At 49.3% G+C, this 11,037-nt stretch overlaps 1 protein-coding gene across 1 annotated transcript in view; it reads left to right on the top strand.

The window, feature by feature from the left end:
- Nucleotides 1-9,432: 9,432 nt before the first annotated feature.
- LOC142588747 (uncharacterized) overlaps nucleotides 9,433-11,037 on the top strand; it is a 31,826-nt gene continuing 30,221 nt past the window's right edge. The window contains exon 1 of the mRNA XM_075700565.1: nucleotides 9,433-9,560. Within this exon, the coding sequence (XP_075556680.1) occupies nucleotides 9,433-9,560 (128 nt within the window). The remainder of the gene's footprint in view (nucleotides 9,561-11,037) is intronic.

Raw genomic sequence — 11,037 nt, 5'->3', positions numbered from 1 at the left:
AGAACACGCTGTCCTGTGTGTTCCTGCCTTCTGTCATCGTCTTTTTGCGCTGCCCCTTCAAGATTTCCGACCGGGATCGCATTCGAATTCGTGCTTCACTGATTATGTCCCGTATAGGTGGAATCGCTGCGAGCTTGAGCAGGTCCTCGTTCCTCGTGTGCTTCGGTAGCCCAGTGATCGTACGGAGGGTGTGCCTGTTTAACTTTTCGATGTCGCCGAGGTCTCGTTCGGAGAATTCGTACACGGGTGCCCCGTAAAGAATCCTTCCAACCGCGACCGCTTTTGCAAGCGTTTGGCACGCTTTCTGACGCGCTCCGCAATACTTGCTCGATATTCGTCTAACCATGGGCAACACTGGTCTCTATTTTTGCTTTAGTGTGCGAATCCATAGCTGGGGGCTGTTGCACTTAGCAATCTGTGCTCCAAGAATCCTAATTTGTCCATTGGCCGGCGTAATATCGCTTTGGCCGATGTGTAAAGTGATCAGCTTGTTTACATTGGTCGCTTTCTTTCCGTCTATGCTGATCAATTCTGTCTTCTCTGGCGAGAGTTGCAGTCCGAGGTTAATTAAAGTGTTGCTAAGGCTCAGGATCGCTGCTTGTAGTTCAGTTTGCATGCTCTGTATGTCGTAATAATCCGCCGCTTCCGTCCATATTGTTATATCGTCGGCGTAAATAGTAAAACGGGCCGAAGTGTCCCGCTCAAGACTTTCTGCCACACGTGTCATGTCCGGATTGAATAGCATAGGTCCGAGGATGGAGCCCTGGGGCACTCCCCTATCCAAGTAATAGGTCTTCGGACTCCATCCCGGTGCCTTGCCATGGAGCTGGATTGGTCGGCTTTGGAGGAAGCTACGTATCCAATTGTATGTTCTTGGGCTAGGGCACCTGGTTGCCAATTCCTGTAAGATGGCCTCTTGTTTCACGTTATCGAATGCTTTACGCATATCGACTGCAAGAATATATTCAGGTATCTGTTTGCGAGACTTACGGTTGATCACTCTGCGGAGCAACCAGAGGCAGTCATGTGTGCCCATGTTCGGCCGAAAACCTGCCTGCGCAGGATGCAAACCCGGTTGTACATATTCGATGTAGTGCTGCATTCTTGTGTGTAGCATTCTTTCTATCAAGTTGCAGGCAGTTGACGTTAGAGCTATGGGGCGTAGGGTTAGCTGGTTTCCTGTGGTCTTTGCCCGGCTTCGGTATAGGGCAGATGAGAGATAGTTTTAGTGAATCTGGCACTAGTCCGGATTCCCAGGATTCATTGATAATTGTTAAGAGCTGTTCTTGCTTGAGCTTCATTGCTGAGGTTTCGAAGTTCTTGCCAAGTCACTCCATCGTGCACGGGAGCTGACTTCGTTTTGCCTTGTGCAAGGGCTGCTACGAGTTCACCCAGCGTAAAGGGCATGTCTAGCTCCTCTTCCGCGTTGTCTATCGTTGCAGAAGGCCGCGGTTCAGGAGGCGCCTCGGCAGCATGTGGGAAGAAAGTGTGGATGACGCGGTCCTCCAGCACGGCAGGCTCTTCTCGCAAAAAGAGCTCCGCGAGAGGAGGTGCGCCTTTCTTGTTCCCAAGCAGGCTCCTTAAAATCTGCCATAGCCTTTTTAGCCCGGGTTCCCGGCCAAGCTTCGCGTACGTACTGTGCCACGTGTCTGCTTCGAGTTGTTGTTGGTATTCCTTGATGAGTCGGTATTGATGTTTAAGGCGCATTAGATCTTTGTGACGCTTTCTTTTATACCGGTATTGCTGTGTGAGGCGGTTGACCTTCCGCCATAGATTTGCAAGGTGCATATCCATGTGAGTTGCAGTGTCACCGCATGGGATAGTTTCTCTAGCCTCCGGCCGTGCCTCCGCTGTCTTAACGCTGAATTATTCAAAGTCCGCAAAAGAGTCCGCGGTAGCCATTCTAAATTTTCTTCTGTCAAAAAACACCGTTTCTCTCCTCTCTCGGATCTTCTTGCAATTGAGCGTGATAATTATTGGTAAATGGTCGCTTCCCCATGTCGTCGATTCTACGTTCCATTGCCTTATGAGCCTTTGAGTGGCTAGTGTCAGATCGGGCGTTGTGTCCTGTTGTCGCGCGTGTAGCCCTATGCGGGTTGGTGTTTCTGGTGTGTTGCATATGTCCAGAGTTGACATTTCTATTGCATCGTGCAGTATGCGTCCACTCGGGTCAGCTTTGGCGTAGCCCCATGTTTGGTGCTTGGCGTTAAAATCTCCTCCCACTAGAATGCGGAGGCCTCCGGCTTGTGCCTGCACCTTACTGAGCCATTGGTAGGAGTCATTCCGGTGCTCGCCCGTTAGGGGTCAGTAGTACGGGGAGACTGCCACCATCGGCCGGTGGCCGCGTGGACATAGCTTTACTGCCACAATTTATCTAAAATCATTGCACAAATCTGGTATTTGCAGTTGGGTTGCGGAGCAGTCATGTCTTACTAAAAGAGCAGCTTGGCCTTGCGCGTGTTGGTTTCCTTTGCCCTGGTGTAGTGTCGTAGCCTGCTGAAAGGTTCGGTAACCTCGAATAGTGCATTGTCCCCTTGTCTCCTGTAGAAGCACGACAAGGGGTTTGAATTCTTTAATTTGCTATCTTAGTGTGGATCCATTCTGCGTAAAACTTCGACAGTTCCATTGGACGCATATAGGCCGTGCCGTCATATTTCATCTGCTGGCTTACGCCTTTTAGGCTCGTCATGTTGCTTCTGAATATTTCTCTGAATTTCCGTGAATATCGCCTGCATCTGAGTTTATATTGCATTCGTTACTGTCTGAAATTCTTCCCGTAGGTTGTTTTCGAGGAGCTGGGTCTCAGTGTGTCTTTCCTGCCTTAGGATGCTCAGCATCTGCGCATACGCCGAGTCTTGGGCTGTTAGTGGTTTTGGCACTGACGGTGCCTAGTTCTGCTGGGTCTGTGCAGGTCCTGCGTGTTGCAGCTTTCTAGAGTTTGCCGTGGTTTTCCGACTAATTGACCGCCCGACCCGACTGTTAGAACGCGTGCGTTTTTTCTCGGTCTGCCGGCGTTTCTGATTCACGTTGGCGTGGCGTTGGCGGTGGTTGCGTATCTCGTTGCTCTGGTGGCAGTCGTGCGAGTATTTGCTGCAGCATTGATCTCAACTGCTGATTTTCGTTTCTTAGTTCTTTTATTTGTTGCTCATAGTGAGCGGATAGCGTGGTTTTGTGTGGATGTTCCCGCCAGTAGTTTTTCAGACCAGGTCACTGTCCTCTGACCTTCTTCTATGTTCTGCACGACTTTCTTAATGTATTTCGGTGCACGGCTAGGACATGCTGAGTTTAGCGATATGTGGCCCTGTTTCTGGCATGCGACACAGAATATCTCTTCGTCGCATTCGTTGTCTTCAGGGTGTTTTCTGTACCACACTGTTTACAAACTTCGTCTGAAGGGCAACACTTGGCAATGTGTCCCAAGCCGTGAAAATTGTAGCAAGATATATATAACCTTCGGTCTGTACTCATGCACCCTTGTGATCTCATAATACAACACGAGTCTGTTTCGGGGAGATTCCGTGTTAAATGTTAACAGCAGCATGTTTGTCTTACCGAGCAGACGTGTCTCTAGGATAGTTGCCGTCTCGCATCTCAAGTGATCCTTGATATATTCCATGGTTTGGCCGGTACGCACCTTGATGACCCCCTGACTGTTCCCCACCTTCTGTGTTGGCGTTCTTTCAATTATCACTTCATACGTACGAACGCGACCACTCATTTTCTCAGCTAATCGTGTCAGCGCCGCAAGCCTCTTCTCGTGTTCTTCATCCCTGACAGTAACCTTTATGCAGTTCGCTGCAGGGTCGTAGCGAAAAATTGATAATTCTGCAAGTTCCCAACTTCTTGCCGTCATCTCTAGTGCCGCCGTTATAGCCTGCTTAGGTATGTCACGCACAAGTGGCCTGATCGAGAGCGCAAAATGAGGTCGACTTACCCGCTCGAGGCGAAGCTGTTCGGGCTTGACTTTTCTGTTCGGTTTCCGCTTGCTGAAAAAGGACCATCCGCTGTCCTCCTCGTTGTCTTCGTCATTGCTATCGTCGTTGTCGTCCTCGCTATCATCCTGAATATCCATTTGGTCGTTCACTTGCGACTCCCTCCTTCTGGCCTCTTCCATCGAGTGACGCGCCACAGCGTCTTTGGCTGCAGCTCGGGGTTCACTCGGCGCTTCGGTGCTCTCGGCGCGCTTCGCTCGTCGCGTTGTCTGCATTTTGGAGGGGCTATTCTTGAACAATTCGGCGACATTAAGCTGAGCTGAGCATGGAGTTCCCGTGCTGGGTCAACTCGAGTGCGAATGTTGCTGTGGTGGCGACATGATGTCATGCTCACCTGGCCGGCCTCGCCGAGGCCGCACTCGGGCTAGGCCCAGACCTGATTAGGCTTAGGTCAGCGGGTCGCCGTCGAAAATGTCCTTGTAGCCAGAAAAAACGTCAACTGGAGCCGTGAAAAAGCACACCCCCCTCACAGAAAGTACTCACAGTGTCGTTGCTCAGTGTTTTACCATGTTGAATGATAGTTCCACACAAGCTTAAAAGAAAACATCTAAGAGCCAAAGTGGGACACGTCTTCACACTCTGGCGATCGCAGCGCACCCCCTTCCCCCCCGTGAAGATGAAGCAAACGAAGTGGTGCTGATCTTTGTCGATCGCCACATTCATCGCGCTTGCACTAACACTGTAAATATAAGTTAAACATAGCTTTTAGATCTATATATTACTCCACGGCATGGGTGAAGAAGCGTCCTTTGGCCCCGCCATCGAACTTCACAGCAATAGTAGCGCCGACAATCCCCCTTTGACCCTTCGTGACGGATCATCATCTACGCCAGCCACTTCGCCTGCGGCTACTACCTTCGTCACAGTTTCACATCCTCGGGATGCTGGAATGTTCTGCGTGGACGGTCTTCATGCTGAGAATTTGCTGAACATACATGAACGAGTCACCACCAATAACAGGTGGGATCTGACGTTTATGCTCGCCAATGTTGTCTCTTTACCTCGGCCGCAATCAGACCCATGTTTTCTCAGTTTTCAGACGCATGAGAAAGAGATCCCTGGGTAGCATGTGTTGAACAAGAAGCTCCGTGGTCTTTTCGGTAATCCGTTTGGTCACCGTGTAGTTTCGAAGAAGGCCCTTGCTGCCCGGGTGCAGATGTCAACCATCCCTTACATTCTCGACGTATTGGCTCTTTGTCGCAAGGCCGATCAGAACATGTCCGAGCAGGATTAGGTTGCTTACTTCTTCAAATGGTATGCTGATGACGCCTTGAATTTACTGACATTCAACAAGGTTACCAGCATTGACAGCATCCTCAAAAAAATCTACCGCCTGAAACTAGTGAAAAGCCATCGAGTTACCCAGCACTTCACGCATCTTCAGAACACAGCTGTGACATCGTGTCGTCACGAGCTCTCACACCAGCCCTGTTCAAGCGACAACCTCAGCTGCATCGTTCGTCGTGAGCTGGAAGCTCCATGTCCGGCACCCACTTGCTCCAAAATACGTGACCCGTCTGTGGCCACGATGTTACTGATGCATACCGTAGCCTGCAAAGTTTTGCAAACTTCAGCCTTAAGTTTGTACGGCCCCTGTGCACAGCTGAACCTCATTGTACTCCCTTGCCCGCATTACGTACCGTTTGCCCCTATTCTCGACAACATAACCCGTTCGAATAAGTGGCGCACCCTCGACGCGAAGCCCATATGCTTCCAATGCAAACGCATAGGTCACATGACTCGCCACGGCCGCAGCCGTTCGACCTCTCCGACGCGCTCTTCTTTCGCCGACCGCTTCAGTCCCTGAAGCATTTCCTTCTCGTTCACCTGCGCTACGCCACCCCCCGTGGTTGCTCAGTGGCTTTGGTGTTGGGCTGCTGAGCACTAGGTCGCGGGATCGAATCCCAGCCACGGTGGTGGCATTTCGATGGGGGCGAAATGCGAAAACACCCGTGTACTTAGATTTAGGTGCACGATAAAGAACTTCAGGTAGTGCAAATTTCCGAAGTTGCCCACTGGAGTGTGCCTCATAATTGGATTGTACTTTTGGCATGTAAAAAAAAACCCCGTAATTTATTTTGGAAATTGTGCAGAGCCCTAAAGTGTCAAAAATTTTCTTTCCAGCCTGTGCCATTGTTAGGTGAGCTTGCTTGGCCTCTGCCTCGAAGAGCATGCTTTTATCAGTGATGTTCAAAATACACCCGTCAAAACCATCCCATGTATTTGTCTCGTGATACAGAGTAGCTTTAGGTTCAGGCAGTGTCAATAGTTTATGGAATGCAGCTTCAGAGAAAAGTATAGTATCAGACCGGTATTAGCTTCCAGCTGTTAGAACTGTTAAAACAGTATGTTGGTCGCATACACCTAGAGCATTTGAAATTCAGGCTGCATATTCGGGCTGTACAACATATTCTGCTTTTTCTCAGGTCCCGTAAACCTTTGAACCTACCTTTAGAGCCCGTCATGGCTGTGTATGGAGTGCGGGAGCAGTGAACTTGGAGACCCCTTGGTGCTGTCTGTTGGAGAAAGCTGGAACAACACAGCTGCTTTTGAACATGTGCTGCCAGGGTGGACAGGGCTTCGCCACTTGCGGTCATAGCTGTGTCCCTTGTGCAGCTCTCCCTTTCTAATGATTCTGCCCAATGATATGATGCGCAGGTGTGCAGCTTTTTGTCGCTGAGCAGCTATGCTGTTGTGCCAAGAAATGCGCTGATAACAATTGTCTGGTGCTTATCCTGGCTCCCCCTGCCATCGGCCAGAATCATGCGAAAGCAGAGCTGCGCAAGGATGGTTATGACAGTTAGTGGCAAAGCCGTGCCCATATGGCGGCGCATGCTCAGAAGCAACAGCGTTATTCCGACTTGCTCTGGCAGGCGGCACTAAGGGTCTTTGAAGTCTGCTCCTTGTGTGCTGTAGACAGCCGTAGCAAGAATCGTACTTTCTCTTTGCAAATCAAGTGTGTGCAGGAGGGCCCATTGGGCAGTGCCCGGCCTTTCCGTAGCTCCTCGGCCCCCCTTTGGCACCACCTCATGTTCACCTCATGCCATAGCTGCAAAACTGCCAAGTTTCTCGAACAGCCATTCTGAAATACTTGACTAACCGTGAAGGAGGGGAACTTCTTGTATATACAGAAGACAAAGATAATGATGAATAGCCGGGCAAGGGAACAAGAGTTCAGGATTGCCATTCAGACTCTAGAGTCTGTGAAGGAGTAGGTTTACCTTGGTCAATTACTGACGGGGAACCCTGATCATGAGAAGGAAATTCACAGAAGAATAAAAATGGGTTGGAGCGGCATACGGCAGACACTGTCAGCTCTTGGCTGGAAGCTTGCCATTATTATTGAAAAGAAAGGTGTTCCATCAGTACATTTTACTGGGGCTGACATATGGGGCAGCAACTTGGAGTCTGACAAAGAGGCTTGAGAACAAGTTAAGGGTCGCGCAAAGAGTCATGGAAGGAAGAATGTTAGGCATAACGTTAAGAGACAGAAAGAGAGCGGTTTGGATCAGATAGCAAATGGGGATAGCCACTATTCTAATTGACATAAAGAGAAAAAAAATGGAGCTGGTAGGTCATGCAATGCATTAGTTATATAACCGGTGGACCATTAGGGATAGAGAATGAGTGCCAAGAGAAAGGACGCACAGTCGAAGACGGCAGAAGTCTAAGCGGGGCAATAAAATTGGGAAATTTGTAGGCACTTTTTGGAATCAGTTGGCACAGGACAGGGGTAATTGGAGATTGCAGGGAGAGGCCTTCGTCTTGCAGTAGACATAAAGTAGACTGATGATGATGAAGGAAAGCAAAGCCTGGACTGATTATTCGACATTCTTAAGCTCACCGCAGTATGTGGCATTTTTGGGCATAATGGGCGAAGCGTCGTCAGGGGAGAGGAAGTCCAGGTCGCGACGCGCCTCGCACCGGTCCCCGCGCAGCCCCAATTCGCGCGTGGGCGCCACCTGTCGCGGCAGCGCCGTACATTTAGAGCAGGGGGTGTTCTGTCTTTGCCGCAAGATGGCTCTGCGTGTGCGGAAAGCGCAGAAGAAATGCAGCGGAAACGTACTTCGCTACGCGTTTAACTGCGACTTCTGTAATTTACATAGCTTATAGCTATGTAAATACACAGCAGTATAGCTTTCTACGGCACGTTTGTAAGGCAATACCGCATTAACTAAACGCGTTTTTGTGCCACTTTGAACGATCGAATTCATGGCTGAGTGGTAGCGTCTCCTCACACTCCGGAGACCCTGGTTCGATTCCCACACAGCCCATCTTGCAAGTTGTTTTTATTTATGAATTGCCTTCCGGAATGTTATCGCTCACGTCCAACGCCGCCGACACCGACGACACCGGCTTTTCTGCGCCACGAGCTCCTTAACGCTGTCGCGTTAAAAAATATCGAAAGGGCGCGTACAAACCCAAAGTGCCGCGAGATGGCGGCACATTCCTAAAATTGCTAAAGAAATTGCGAGATGCTCCGCCTTCCCAGCGGCGTGGATAGCCAGACAACGCGGCTAGTCTGAACAGGCGCGGGCGCTCGCCACCTCGCCGCTTTGAAAATCCGCTTGTCCGCTTAGACGCTCCGCTTCCGATGTGAATGTCCAGTGTCGAATGTCGAACGATGTGAAAAAAGACGCATACGCAACATGCAAGAAATACGCCGCACAAATGGTGGAGTAACTAAAGCTTATCGTTGACTTAAGCCCGCAAGGTCTTATTAAGCACATCAGCCTGTTCAAGATACAAAATTACATATGCGTCAATCATCGTCACTCACCCTAACTAAAAGGAAGTGTTTCCACCTGTCCCCTTTGTTAAGATATTAGGTTTCACTGCTGTGGTGTGTGGCGCTGTGTAATACAAATTACGGGATTTTACGTGCCAAGACAACGATCTAATTAGGAGGCACGTCGCAGTGGCGGACTATGGAATAATCTGGACCACCTGGGGTTCCTTAACGTGAACCTAAGTCTAAGTACACGGGTGTTTTCGCATTTCGTCCCCATCGCAATACGGCCGCCGTGGCCGGGATTCGACCCCGTGACCTAGTGCTGGGTGTTGTAAAAGGCATAGGAACTGTCTGTCCACGACTGTGTTCTGGCGCATGCGCTTGGTGGGATGTTGGCGAGTTGTGTCGACAGTAAAATACACTTGTTCGTCCGCCATTCATCCTGCGTACTTAGTGTATGTTCTGTGGCCATCATTTTCGGTGTCTCTTTGCCTGAGTCGATATAGCAACGCGCCCAGCGTTTAACGTTGTCTTATATACACGTATCTTGTCTTTTTGTGGGCCTGTAGCTACAACGGAGCATTTTTTAGAAGGTTCTTTTTGAGAAATTTTTTCGAAACGCTATGGCAACGAAGGCGCGCTTCAACAGGCATATGGCCAACTTTATGTCTCCTTTCCTTCAAGTGAACTTGGAAGAGAATGAGGGAGATGTCTCCTCCGGAGGAGGCGGCAGCGGCGGCGGCGGTGGTGGTGGTGGCGGTGGTGGTGGCGGTATCTCCTACGATCCCCCTGTCATCGTTGTTCCAACAGCGCCAGCGTCTAATGGCTCTACTCCCGTAAGTACTACTCACCTGTATGGTTAACGTTACACGAACCTTAAGCATTCAGGTACAGTCAAATGTTTTGTCGAATGGAGAAACGGTCGTCGGGTTCATGTAAACGCTAGCGGGTCGAGCCGAAGAAAGGTCAAGCTTACTACAGAGTTCCGCCGAAGATCAGCAAGAAAATGATCGGGTACTAAACGCACTTAGCGGGAAAACTCCAGCGCAATAAAACGACGCCGATAAAAAGAATGCCCGGACAAAAAAATTAAAAAAAAACTTGCAAAAAGCAAAGTGTACAGAGACATACCACATGCCCACAGCTGCCACGTACTTCCGAGCGTTCCAATGCGCGCGTCTCTTTGCATTGAGCACTGTGCTCAAGTGACGCACATGCCAGCTGAGACGCTTAATCGTAGCACCTCAAATAACAAAAGAAAAATGTGCAATGTCCCCGCAGACTAAGTAGAAGTGGATCACTGGCTGTGCTATAAGCAGCTCCAGTTGAAGCCGTTCACACTGTCCATGGGCCTCGCAACCCAAGTCATGTGACAGAGCGATCCTTTTAACAGAAGTGCTGCTGCTTTGTCCTTGAACGCCGCTGTACACGGCTCGATACAATAGTTTACCGTTTTTCTCTGCTAGCGGTCAAATTCATCCACCAAGGCACAGTTGCCGTTGGCGGTGACGGGCTGAAACCTGTAGTTCCTTAAAGTTGTTATGTAGTATTGTGTTACACCGCCTTTTCACAGCCAGATTCTTGGAGCAAACCGAAATAATGCGGACAATTTTTATCATTTTCAAGTTGATAAAAGCGTTAAAGCATAATGTTACACGGTGATACAGACTGGTAACTGCTTAGCGGGGTAAAATCATCCAGCATAATATAATTTATATGGTGAAATTGAAACCTGTCTGGTGTCTGAGATACATAAATAATTTAATCGGCATCGCTGGAGCATTTTTTCCACGTTGTTGAAGCCTTGTTGAAGTGTTCGGACACCATATTAGGTCATGGTACAGAGACAGCCGGATCGTAACATCTTATTGCAGTAAAATCGCAGAATATCGCACAACAATCCGCACGTAAGTTGTATTGATTGAAGGAGCTTGCATATGTTTGCTCCGTGGCTGTTTCCCGTTGCATACCATCGCGTGGGATTCAATTTTACTCACGTAAACTATCCTTGAGGCCCCGCTCAGAGAACTCCGTAACTAGAATAAACACGGACTTAGTGGCTGGCTTTGACGTACGTGCTTGTCTACCACGGTTATTTCTAGCAGATAAAACATAAATACGCCAGAAAGTGGGTGGGAAAACGGCGCCGCAGTAGCTCAAGTGGTAAGAGCATCGAAGGCGTTAATTGGAAGGCACGGGTTCGTATCCAACCTGCTGCCATTTTTTTCATCTACTTTCATTACAATTTATTTAGTTTTTTTAAATTCAATTGGAAGTACAACTAATTTCCCTCGACGTTTGTTCGCGCTGTAT

Source organism: Dermacentor variabilis, chromosome 7 (genome assembly GCF_050947875.1).
Source record: "Dermacentor variabilis isolate Ectoservices chromosome 7, ASM5094787v1, whole genome shotgun sequence".
Classification (NCBI taxonomy): domain Eukaryota; kingdom Metazoa; phylum Arthropoda; class Arachnida; order Ixodida; family Ixodidae; genus Dermacentor; species Dermacentor variabilis.
Note: the sequence above shows the minus strand (reverse complement) of the source record. Positions and strands in the feature narration are given on the sequence as shown.